The 12,622-nt window shown below is 59.9% G+C and overlaps 1 protein-coding gene across 1 annotated transcript; it reads left to right on the forward strand.

The window, feature by feature from the left end:
• Positions 1–1,736: 1,736 nt before the first annotated feature.
• On the forward strand, positions 1,737–11,414 carry TACC3 (transforming acidic coiled-coil containing protein 3; the record flags this gene model as incomplete). The annotated part of the gene is given in 17 exon segments (XM_079714179.1): positions 1,737–1,898; positions 2,060–2,202; positions 3,676–4,587; positions 5,140–5,215; positions 5,387–5,540; positions 7,519–7,571; positions 7,831–7,934; positions 8,105–8,166; positions 8,169–8,193; positions 8,195–8,318; positions 8,511–8,615; positions 9,208–9,284; positions 9,360–9,403; positions 9,922–10,082; positions 10,759–10,865; positions 10,963–11,083; positions 11,213–11,414. Coding segments are annotated over 17 exon segments (2,496 nt in total). The 3' UTR covers positions 11,279–11,414.
• Positions 11,415–12,622: the final 1,208 nt, after the last annotated feature.

The following is a 12,622-nucleotide window of genomic DNA, read 5'->3' on the forward strand; positions in this document are numbered from 1 at the left end:
TCCCGGCAACCTCGTCCAGCCGCAAACCACCCGTGGCTGTGACCTGCAGAGACACGTCTCCGGCTCTGAATACCCGCGGGCTTGCAGCTCTGCGCCTAAGGCTGGCCTCCTAATTCCCGCCCCTCCTCTGGGCGCAGCCCCACCTGAGAGCCTTCACCAACTCCTGCAGGACCTGACTCTTGACGCATCTGCTGTGGAAACCTGGGCTCCACGCTCCCCGCCCCGCTGATTCCGGAGAGCCCGCTCGCCCCGGGCCACCAGCCCTCCCCCCGCGCCTGGTCCGGCTCCCTCTGCTCAGGAGCCCCCTCCGCGGCCCCATCATTATAGAAGCCAAACCCCTAAAGGCTGCTGTCATTGTTCTCCCACCTTCCCCAGGCGAAGGGGGTCTTCCGGCAAGATGTCTCCCTTCTGTGTTCTCCAGCCATCCAGACCCCTTCCCCGTTTTACCCCGTTGCTCAGGCCAAACCTAATAGTGACCCTTGGCTTAGGCTTATCTTTCCCGCCTCCACACGGCAGGTGCGGGATGCTGCCGAGCCAGGGCAGACCACTCCACCCTGGCCCAGTGCCAGAGCTCTGGCCGCCCCCTTCCCTCCGAGCCCTCCCTGTCCACACGCAGCGCCCTACCTCCGCGCCCTTCAAGGTGGCTTGTCACCCTGACCTCCCACGCTGAGCTCACCTCTTTTCAGGCCACCCTCTCTCTCCCTGCCCCAGCCACCTGGCCTCTTCCAGCCACAGTCCCCAAGGCCCCCACTGCCAGCAAGGACCTGTAGTGCCCCCGGGCAGGTCAATGCCCAGTGCTCTGGTGTCTCCGAAGTTGGGAACGCCACGGTGTTGACCATTATGAGGGCTTCGGAACGAGGAATGGGATTGTTCTAGAACCTCCTGGGCCCCACTGGAGGCCCCTGCTGCAGAAGCTCCTCGACTCCCCCCAAGTGACTCTGCACCTGCTGCTTGTTACTTCCTCTAGCTCCTCCTCTGAGCCTCGGCCCTCCTGACGCCCTAGTCCAGTCCCTGTTTCCCAGCCCCGTGGGTGGAGAGCAAGCTGCTGTGCCCTTCTGCTTTCTTTTTTTTTAAATTCTCTTTCTTTTTCCTCCTCCTCTCTTTTTATTTTTTTGAAATAGTATCTTATTGCATTACTTATTCATTTTTCATTTATTTACCTTGGCTGTGCTGGGTCTTAGTTGCGGCATGCGGGCTCCTTAGTTGCAGCATGCAAACTCTTAGTTGCAGCTTGCATGCGGGATCTAGTTCCCTGACCAGGTATCAAACCCAGGCCCCCTGCATTGAGAGCGCAGAGTCTTACCACTGGACCACCAGGGAAGTCCCCCTCCTGCTTTTGTTGTCCACTAACTTGGCAGCTGCTCCGCCTCTGATGCTGAGGCCTATGGGGAGGCCCAGGCTTCCTCTGCCCCTTGCAGCTTTGCCACAGATCAGCCCTTATCTGTCTCCCAACTTTTACCCACAAAGTTTGAGTTATTTCTAGCACTTGGGTCTTCCTTCTTGCCCTGTGGGCTGAAAGCCCCTCTAGCTCTTGCTCCTGGGAGGTGGCAGCTCCCCCAGAACAGGATGGGGACTGCCTGGCAGAGGGCACACTGCCTGAGGTGTGACCCACCTGTGCAGGAAGGCGGACGTCCTCCTTGCAGCACTGTGGAGTCAGCTGTCACTTTCACATATGTGCATCCAGACAACGTGGTGTCACTGCCCTACTCCTGACACAAAACTATCTGCCTTTCAGAATGAGTCTGCACATCTTCAGTGACGAAAATGTCACTGGTGACAAAAGTACAGAAAACTGCGACTTCCTGTTTTCACCACCGGAACTTACCAGAAGATCATCTGTTCTCTGTCTGTCACAGAAAGAAAATGTACCACCTAAGAGCACAGCCAAAGCTATGAAGGTAAGCATGTCTTGCCTCTGCGTACTATCTACCGTGCGTCACACATGAGGTCACCTGCTTTCCCGGTGACTTACTGAGCTGGCAGGGCAGGGCATGTTGCTGCCAGCCTGGTGCTTAAACACTTGAATTATTCAACAGGTGCTCTCCTCCCTCCCCAACAGGTTACTTTTCAGACACCTCTGCGGGATCCACAGACACACAGAATTTTAAGTCCCAGCACGGGCAGCAAGCTTGAAGCTTGTTTTGCTCTGGGCGACACCACTGGATTAGAAAACTGTCATCAAGTCTGGACCCAGAAAGAGAAGTAAGTGTTGGCACTGTTTGATGTACTGCAATTTGTAACCTCTCTGATGGACTTGGCAGAGAAACTCTGTTTTACCCGCCACATCCTGTTGGGCTCCTCCTGGTCTCCGCTCTGGGTCTGTGTAGTGTGCGGCCCAGAGCACCGCCGAAGTCGTTTGTTGTTGGAAAAGTGAATAATAAAACAGGAAGTTTAAACTTCACATTCTGTTCCTCTGTTGTGCTCTTGCCAACATTTTGGCCTTGGTTTTGTTTCTCTAACTTCATGAAATGTCCTGGCTGAATCTCGAAGGAGGGACGCTCTGTGGTTTTGCTTCTTTTTTAGCATTCCACTGGGGTCTCCTGCTTGCAGGTCTGTCTCCTCTCCTCAGCAGCAAGCCCTGGAGAAAGCTTACAGATAGCTCTTACTGCTAAAGGCAGAGGAACCCGTCTGTTGTGTAATCTGACCAGAACACGTGTGGCCTGACGAATCAGATTTGAAACACTTGACTTTAACCAGCAGAAGCTTCTTTGCAGCCTCGCCTGGCATTAGGTGGTTGGCTTGCGTGAGGTGGTCGACAATGTGAATGCCAAGGCTTTTCCTGCCTCTGTCTGGAGACGAGGACCCTGGCGGTGGCTCTTCACCCCCAGATGAGGCTGAATTAACCCGGCTGGCGCCCCCAGGGACCCTCTGCATCCAGAGTGGGAAGGGGCCTCACTGGCACATTCTGTTCTGACTTTTGCTGACTTAAACTGTTTAAAACTTGCTTTTACTTTTAAACGGATTTCAGATGTGCAGAGAAAGGTATAAAAGCAAAAGGTCACTAACATACCCTTCACCTCGCTCCAGTAAAATGTCCTTGGGCAGGGTATCTCCGCATGGCTGGAAACTCCTCAAACCGGAATCTCCCCCTCTCCCCAGGTTTCCTTGCTATTTTTCAACTTCAGTTTTTTAGTTTTCATTTTGAGATTCAGCTGAATGAGATTAGAGTGACTCAAATACTGTTCTTTTGTAACAATCCCCAGGAGGGAAGGGAAACCCAGCTGTTCGGACGCTGCCTCCTGGCACCCGGGTCTGAGCTGCTCCAGCCACAGAGCAGGGGCGTGGAGGGGCCAGGAGGACCCGGGAGCTGGGCCCTGCTCCTTGTGAAGGCAGCGTCCTTGACCTGGCCTTTCTCTCTCCAGCGGGAAGCCTGACCCTGGTGTGCCCTGACTGTCCCTGGCCGCGTAGCTGGTGGTCCCCAACCAAAAGGGGAAAATAGGCCGGCATGGAGGACCTCAACCTTGGCTGTTGTCAGTCAGGTTTCTCCTCTCTCTCAGTCACCTGTGTCTCTAGGTGGCCCGCCAGCATTGACTTGTGGGAACGTACTTGTGAAGGTTAATCTTTAGGAGAGGGTTGACCAAATGCTCTTCTTTTTCCTGTATTTAGCTAATGTTTTCACGTGGACTAAAATCTAACTAATTAGTTCTTTAGTGTTAACTAAGTCTTTCTAAAAAGCCAACAGTTCACCAAGGAAACAGACACTAGAACGACCAATGGAATTCTCCAGAAACCAGCAGTGGCCGATGCCAACCCCCCTTCAGAGGACATGAGACCAGCCTCTGACGACAGGCATCGCAGCGGGCCCTCCTTGGCTCCCCAGGCCTGCCTGGATCCTGCAAGCTCTTCCCAGATGCCCGAAAGTGTTGAAAACCCAGAGGCATCTCCAGGACAAACGTCGGGCAGCCCTGAACCCACCCAGGAAGAACATGTCCATCCTCATTCCTTAGAGGAAAGTGCTACCTCTACCTCCACAATTCTAGAAGACCCTCCCGGGATGGCATCCCAGGACAGAAGAGAGGACCCGCTGAGAGCCACAGGAGAAAACTCGAGCGGGGTCCCTGCTCCCTCTGCCGGGGCCGCTTCGGCTCCTTGTACCCACCCCGGAGGAGCCTGTGGAGCAGAGCCCCTCGTGGACCTGCCTAGCGAGGCCCCGGCGGGCTCCGAGGTCACTGCCAGCCACGAGGACACCACCCCAGCTGGCCCCATGGAGGCTGGAGGCGCCACGTTCCCCAGTCCTCAGAGGGAGGAGGCCGAAGGCCAAACGGCCGACTCTTTGAGGAGTGAGCCCATAAGGCTGGAATTTGACTTCTCTGATGCCACCAGCAAAAGGCCGCCCCCACTGAGGAAACGAGGGAAAACCCTGGCTCTCAGACCTCCCTCGAGGAGACCAGAGGCGAGGCAGGAAAAGGAGGAAAAGGCCCTCATGAAGGCGGGCGAGGGTCCCTATCCCCCTCCCCACGGGTCCAACAGCCTGGACCGGGACAAGCTGGATGACCCAGACTGTAACCCCACCAGAGGTGATGGAGAGGCCCAGCCCCCAGAGCACCCCAAGTGTGGGCCGGCCACAGAGGCCTCGTCTCCAAGCCGGTGAGCATGGGGTGGCAGTGGTAGACTCAAGACCAGAGATGCCACCTGCAGCCCTGAGCAGGGGCCCCGGGGCAGCTGCCACAGCTCTTGGGGAATAGCGGGGAGGGGGTGCCCACGCTGTCTGAGATGAGTTCCCTGTGGCGCATCCGGAAGGTCTAGCAAGATACCTAGCCTAGAGCCCCAGGATTCCCGCAGCGCAGCTCAGGGGAGCCGTCTCCCGGTGTGAGCCCCGCCTCAGGCCTGTCCCCACTCCCCGGGGACGCCGCTCAGTGGCCGAGGGTGTGCCCAGCCGTCCAGCACCGGCTTCTGTTGCAGTTTCCTGGTAAAAAGGATAAATGGATCCTTGTGGTTTTCTTTTTCTTGAGTTGAAATGACCTCAGAGTGCCTTGTCCACTTCTGAGGAGCGAAGCTTTTGCAGGTGGGGTCAGGGGATGGCTTTGCGGGGCCACCTGGCTGGGCCTCGAGCCTGGCCCCTGGGGGAGGGCCGATGGCAGCTCGGTGCGGGACGGGGGGAGGCGTGGGGCGCGGGCCCTGCTGACCCCATCTCTTTAGGCAGGTGCTCTTGGCCTCGGCGGATGACACACCGGGGGCGCAGACCTCGGCAGGGACCGCAGAAGCGGCGGGCGAGGTACGGGTGTGGGCGGGCGGCCTCATGCTGTTGCCACATCTGCGGATCGTCACGGGGCAGAGGCAGGCCGGTGGTGCCCAGGGCTGGGGGGTGGGACATGCTGCTTCCCCCGCTCCCCCCACATCCCCTCGTCTTGACGAGCCCCTGCAGTGACCCCGACCTCCCTTCCAGGAGGGGACCGCAGACGCTTCGGGGGCATCGGCTTCCACCAGCAGCCCGGGCAGCAAGCCGCCGACCGTGCCCACTGACCCCACACCCCCGACCCCCCGGGGGCCAGAGCCCGGCCTGGACCTGAGTGGAGAGCACTTCTGGGACCCCGCCGAGGGTACGTCGTTCACCCATCCTCGAGGCCAGGGTGTTAGAACCGTGTTCCGTGGCGCCCGCAGGCAGTCATCCTGCGGGCAACCCCGTCCCCTGACTTTAGTGATTCACATGGAAACTTCTGGTTTATCAAACGATGGGCATCTTCAGGAGAACAGAACTAATATCTGTGATATTAAAAAAAAAAAAATTTAGGCCAACTTAGAAAAACAGGCAGCAGACCTAACTGACCCAGGCGGTACAAATACAGACACAGGAGGCAGTGGGAACTCGCTGAATCGAAGTGCTGTTTGAAACGAGACCCTGTAGAGATAAAAGGAGAAGCCCTGCCAGTCCACGCACCCGGGATGAGGGGGTGGAAGAGTCGCGGGTCTGAGCTGCCTTCAGTGAGGACTTCCAACTGAGGCGCTTTACAGGACAGGAGGCAGCTCGCCAGGATCTTAGTTTTGGTTACTTAAAACCCCCAGGCCTAGAGAAGGCAGGAGAGGAGTGTAGGGTTTCTGTGTGGCAGGGCCATTGTGGGGTCCTCCCCGTGCGGGCGGGACCAGGAACCATGGATCAGCTCCACTGGGGCAGCCTGCTCCCCGGCCAGGGACCCTGGAGACACGTGACTCTGGGTTTGTGTCCTGTGACGTTTCCAAGTCCCTCATGTCACATTATGTGAGGACTTCCTTTTATGGCTGAGTAACATCCCCCGTGTGGATAGACGGCATCTTGTTTCTTCTTTTACCAGTTGATTTCCACTCTTTGGCTCATATGAACGAGGCTGCTGGGAACACTCACGTTCACGTTTTGTGTGAGCGTACGTTTCCCATCTCTTTGGGGCAGACGTACCCTCAAGGGGACGTGGTAACACTGTGTAACTGTTGGAGGAGCCGTCCAGCTGTTCCCCACGGGGTCTGCACCCTCTACTCTGCCCCCGCATCGTTTGAGGGTCCAAGTCTGCACCCCACTGTCCCGGTGGGTGTGCAGTGCAGTCTCGGCGTGTTTTGGTCTGTTTCCCTGCTGACTGACATTGACCTTTCGTGTCTCTTCTTTGGAGAAGCATCTGCTCGGATACTTTGCCTTTTCTTTAATTGAGCTTTTTTTTTATTGAGTTATAAAGATTTCTTGTATAATCTAGGTAAGAATTCTTCTTTGGGTACATGATTCACAAAAATTCCCTTTCTTTCTTTCTTTTTTTGGCTCATCGGGTCTTAGTTGTGGTACTCGGGATCTTCATTGGGGCACCCGGGCTCTGTAGTTGTGGCATGCGGGCTTAGTTGCTCCGTGGCATGTGGGATCCTAGTTCCCCAACCAGGGATCGAACCCACGTCTGCTGCATTTGAAGGCAGATTCTTAACCACTGGACCACCAGGGAAGTCCCTCTCTTCACTTTCTCGGTGGTGTCCTTGGAGGCACAAATGTTAACTTTCCAGCCCAATCTATTCTATTGCTGCTTGTGCTTTTGGTGTCAATTCTAAGAAATCATTGCCAAATCCAATGTCATGGAGATTTGCCCTCATGTTTCCTTCTAAGAATTTTATGGTTTTAGCTCGTATATTTAGGCCTTTGATCCATTTTGAGTTAATTTTTGTCTATGGTGTGAGTTACCCTTAGGTTTTTTAAGCAAAGGTCATATTATCAGAAATTAAAGGACTTTTTCAGGGTGGTTCTACACAGTGGTTCTCAACCGGGGCGATTTGGACCCCAGGGGACGCTTTTGGTTGTCACGCCCCCGGGGTGCTGTCAACACCCTGCGGGACACGGCACGGCCCCACGGAACCATCCAGCCCCAAGCGTCCTGAGCCTGAGGACAGCGACCCCACTCTATAGCAAAGGGCCGTCAGTCAAGGGTGGACGGGGAGGGGTGTCGCTCCACGTGCAAAGCCCAAATGCTGGTGGCGGGGTGCCAAGCTGGCCTCGGTTTCCCCTGAGCACCCGGGCCTGTGGCAAGGGGGCGGCCCGTGGGATGCGGCTGGCAGCTGGCGCTTCCCTTTCAGTTCTAGGCACAGGCGCCGAGGTGGATTACCTGGAGCAGTTCGGGGCATCCTCGGTAAGTCCCCGGGTGCCTTCGCGGCGGCCTCTCCTCAAGTGCCAGTCTCAAAAGGGGCTCTTTCTAGAACAGCCCCGGGCCGCGATTCCTCAACCGCGAGCCGTGTCCGTGTCTGACAGGACGTGGTGGGCGGCCTGGCTGCTTCTGTGGCTCTTCCCCGCAGGCCACTTGGGTCAGGGCGGCTCCTGGGCAGGACGTGGGGCAGGGCGTGGAGGCTGTCGTGGCGGGGGCACCGGTGACCCTGCTTCCTCCCATGCAGTTTAAGGAGTCGGCCCTGAGGAAGCAGTCCTTGTACCTTAAGTTTGACCCGCTCCTGCAGGACAGCCCCCGGGCGCCGGCACCTGTGGCCCCGGAGCCCAGCAGGTGCGCTGGGGTGGGCGGGAATCCGATCCACGCGGGCCGTGTGACGATGGGAGCGCCCAGCCGCAGGGAGGGGGGCAGAGACAGTGGCCGGGCCCCAGCTGCCCTGGCCGAGCTCGTAAACAAGTTTGTAAGCGGGTCTGTGCTCTTCTGTGCCCATGCGGCCCCTCCAGCATCAGAGGTGGGCAGCCTGATGGGCCGCATGGCCCACGTGTCCCGAACATTGACCCCGTGGCCCGGGGGAGAGTCTGGGCCGACCCCTACACGCAGAGAGCATGCATGTTCTCTTCTGGTCTCAGTGCACGGGGCACAGACGCGCATTCCTCAGGAAGCCCCCCGGAGGCCCAGCTGCTGGACCTGGACTTCGCAGGAGCCCCAGACATTCCTGTAAGTGGTTCGTCCCCTCTGTGGTGTTAAGAGACACCTGTTCGAAGGGCCCAGCTTTCACGTGCTGTGGATCTGAAGGCTTAAGGGGTCCGTTGGGCCGAGGGGGGCCACGCTATGCTATCTGGGGGGCCGACGGGGCAGAGAGGAGTGCCAGGGGAGCTTGCAGCCCAGCCAGTCTCTGTCGCCCTGCAGACACTCGGCCCAGCTCCTTGTGACCTCGGACCCAGGGCTCCGCTGCTGCCCGTGGGGCCCATTGTGGACGTGCTGCAGTACAGCCAGAAGGACCTGGACACTGCGGTGAGGGCGAGGGGTGGGGAGGGGAGGTGCCCAGCGAGCGACCCCCACCTGCTGGCTGCAGCCTTGGGGGTGGCGCCTGAAGGCTGCTCTGAAGAACCTCAGGGAGCTGGGGGTGGCAGCTCTGTGCGCTGGCCTTGCTCCCACCGTGCAGGCAGGATCGCAGGCATCCACTCACCGACCCCCGAGCCCGGCGCCCAGGCAGCTGAGTGTCCTGCGTCTCCATCCAGTGTCTCTTGCAGAACCTGTTTGCAAGCGAGGGTCTGGGTGTCCGCTCTGAGCTGCCCAGGGGGTAGCAGCCCCCGAGTCCCCTTGCTGCCTTGGTGATGCCCTGGGTGGCGTCCGGCTGTTCCCCTCTCAGGGAGGCCTGTGCGCCAGGCCGCGCTGGGCCCAGCGGCTCCCGGCACCCGCCCGCCGTCTTCGGGCGGTGTCCTCTCTGTCGCGGGGCTCTCCCCCACCCCGCCTGTGTCGGGAGGTGTCCCACCCGCGCACCCACCGCACGCCGACCCCCCAGCACTGCGATGTCCGTTGAGTGGGGCGGGAGACCCCAGCACGGGAGGACACTGGTGCCAACTCGGGTGTGTGGTCTGCACAGGTTGGGGCGACGCAGAAGGAGAACGAGGCACTTAGGGGCAGGTGCACGGCGCTGCAGGAGAAGATCCTGGAGATGGGGTGAGTCTGCGTGCTGGCTGCCCAGGACCTCTCCACGCACGCTCGGGGCTCATGGCATCTGCTCTCCTCCCACAGGAAAATCATGGACGGGTTTGAGGGGACCGTGTACCAGGCGATGGGTGAGTGCCAGGCGCCCGCGGGCCCCTGGGCTGGGGCAGCTGGCAGTCAGGGAGGCTGCGGGGCACCGGGCCCCGGGTGCTTATCAGCCCTCAGGTTGGCCGGGCCCCGAGTTGGCATCCGGGGCCGTGGCGGCGAACAGACTGGGTCCCTTCACTGGGCGCTGCGCCCGCAGTCTGACCCCGCCCTGGGGGCCGCGCGTCCAGCTGCAGTCTCTGTGGGTGCTGGGCACCGGGTGTGTCCGGGCTGGGGCTGGGGCTGGAGGCCCTGAACGTGGGGTAGGTGTGGCCTGGGCTCTTCAGTCAGGCCCTGGGTTCGTTGTCCGCTGCCTCGGCTTCCGGGTGGAGCTGGTGTTGAGGAAACAGCTGTTTTCTGGGCACTTGGGACCCCCAGGCCCTGCCCTGGAAGGTCCTGAGAGGAGGGGGGCTGGTCAGCGCCCCAGGGGGACCCCCTGACGCTGGTCATCTGTGGCGCCACCTGCTGGCCGCCCACTGATCCCGAGTGCTGGTCTTCCTTGAAGAGGAGGTTCAGAAACAGAAGGAACTTGCCAAAGCCGAGATCCAGAAGGTTCTGAGGGAGAAGGACCAGCTGACTGCAGACCTGCTCTCCATAGAGAAGTCGTTCTCTGACCTCTTCAAGCGGTTTGAGAAACAGAAGGAAGTGATCGAAGGCTACCGCACGGTGGGTGCCCGGCCGGCGAGAGACGGCGGGGTCGGCATTGTTGCCAGTGGGGCAGCGTGGCAAGCAGTGACGGGGAGAGGCTGGGGGCCCTGCAGGAAGAGGGGGTGAGCTGAGCCTTGGTGTTGAGTCTGGGAAGAGAGGAGAGGCCCCCCCCCCCCCGGGGGTGTGGGCCCCAGGCTCCAGCCCTCCTCCTACCTGCATTCTCAGCTCTCGGCTTTGTCGCCTACTGCGGACATGAGTGCCCGCGAGGCTGTCCCTGTGTGGCCTGCACAGAGACTGCTGCGTCCAGATGTTCCCTGCCGCTGCTATCTCCCTCCTGGGGCAGCAGGAGACCCGGCCCCCAAAGCGCAGGGCTGGGGGGCAGGAGGGCAGGGGCTGTTCCGTGGACCTGGGGCCCGGCCTGCTTTCCCCTGAGGTGCCTGGACATAGGCACGGGGACTGAGCAGGAGGGCTCTGTGTGCCAGGCAGGGTCGCCTCGGGGGCGGGGGATCAGGCCCCGCATCCGGAGGCCTCCTCAACTGCGGGATGAGGAGGCCTGGGGCTGTGTGAGTGCTGGCCGTCTCAGGAAGGAAACGGGAAGAGCTCTTCCCCTGTAGCCTGGCCCACTGCTGCTTCACGAATGACCCAGAGAGCCTGGGCCCTTAGCTCAGGGCTCAGCGTCTGCTCTTCCTTCCAGAATGAAGAGTCGCTGAAGAAGTGTGTTGAGGATTACATAGGGAGGATCGAGAAGGAGGGCCAGAGGTACCAGGCGCTGAAGGCCCATGCGGAGGAGAAGCTCCAGCTGTGAGTGTCGGGGCTCGGCAGGTGGGAGGGTGCAGGAGGCTCCCTCGGGAGGGGTCTGGTCCCCCGTGGGCTCAGCCCAGCCCCTCTGCTGCTCCAGGGCAAACGAGGAGATCACCCAGGTCCGGAGCAAGGCCCAAGCAGAGGCCCTGGCGCTGCAGGCAGTCCTGAGGAAGGAGCAGATGCGTGTCCACTCGCTGGAGAAGGTCGTCGAGCAGAAGGTGGGCACAGGGGACCCACGGGTCCAGGCGGAGTGGGGCAAGAGAAGCCCTCCTGGTTCTAGAAGCTCTGGGCCTGCTCCCAGCTCCGAGCGCTGGGAGAAATCTAGGGATTTGATTTTCCTCCTTCAGACTAAAGAAAACGATGAACTGACCAGAATCTGTGACGACCTCATTTCCAAGATGGAGAAAATCTGATGTGGCAGCTCTGACCTGTGCTGTCTTCCCCCTGTCTGTGTGTCTGTCTGTCTGCGTTTTTCTTCTCTGTTAACCTCAACTCGTTTTTAAACTAGGTTGCTTTAGGAAGAATAAATAAAGTTTCCCTTAAGTCCAAGCAATAGAGCTCTTCCTGGTCTTCGTTAAAGGGACAGTTTCCAGCTGAACCGACCACAGCTGCTGTCCCCTCTGTGCCTTTGGCCCTTCCCTGCCCCGCACCTCACAGCTGCCCGAGGGGTAGGTGGGTGGCTGGGCGGGCGGGCAGCCCCTCCCGGGGGTCAGCCGAGTGGGCTCTGGCCCCACCCCATCTGCCTGGTCGGCTCTGTGGTTAGGGGTGGAGGCTGTGTCTCTGCCTCGGCCACAGATCAGAATCCAGACAGACTCAAGTCTTCGAGTAAGAAAGCAAACCAAGGCAGCCACAGCGGCAGTTGGCTTTGTGTCACCTGGCAAGGCCGCAGCCCCTGGTAGTCTTAACACTCACCGAGGTGTTGCAGGGTGTTTGTAGCCGTGCCGAGTTCACGCCTGCCGTGGTAGTACCAAGCTGTCCTCAGCGGTGTGGAGGCCTCCTCCAGCCCACGAGAGAGGAGGGGTCCATCTCGGGACCAGCAGCTCCCGCCTGGGTTTCCAGCCTGCCGGGCTGCCCCCCAGTAGGACCCCACAGTCTCCTGAGAGAGACCGGAGAAGACGGAGGGGGTGAAATATTCGAGGGCAGATGGGTCTCCTCTGGCTGTCTCTGGAGAACCCTCCCTGGACAGAGATTCGAAGCTCCTGACAAAAGCTCTGCCTCCAAAGGCTCAGAGGTAAGAACGTCTCAAAGTGGGGGGTCTGAGTCTACACCCCCAGCCCCAGTGGGCTGCCTCTCAGACCCTCAGGGCCTGCTCCAGAGGAGGGGCCTGCAGTACATGCTCACTGGACCCTTGGACACTGGCCAGAGCACTGTCCTTGTCTTGGTCCCTTGCTCACTGAGGGCAGGGGGGAACGCTTGGAGGGTGGAGGTGAGGCCCTGGCAAGGGTGCAGTGGGCGCCAGACAGGCCCCGGGAGCCCCTCTGAACTGGGCAGGTCCCAGCCTGCAGGGCATCAGGGGACCCTGGACACAGGTGGGCAGAGAGCTGGCCAGAGACTGGTCTCTGAAACTGAGCCCTGGAGCCATTCCTCATTCTGCGTGTCCACCCTATTCCTGGGCGCTGCTGGAGCAGGCAGAGGACACCAGCCCCGACGGGAGCCTCCGACACAAGGGCGCTTTCCCCTCAGGGAGCCCCACCACCAACCACGGCCTCCACCCCAGCCCCATACCAGAGGCCCAACCCCCACATCCGCCCCCGCCC

Source organism: Hyperoodon ampullatus, assembly GCF_949752795.1.
Source record: "Hyperoodon ampullatus genome assembly, chromosome: 1".
NCBI classification, from domain to species: domain Eukaryota; kingdom Metazoa; phylum Chordata; class Mammalia; order Artiodactyla; family Ziphiidae; genus Hyperoodon; species Hyperoodon ampullatus.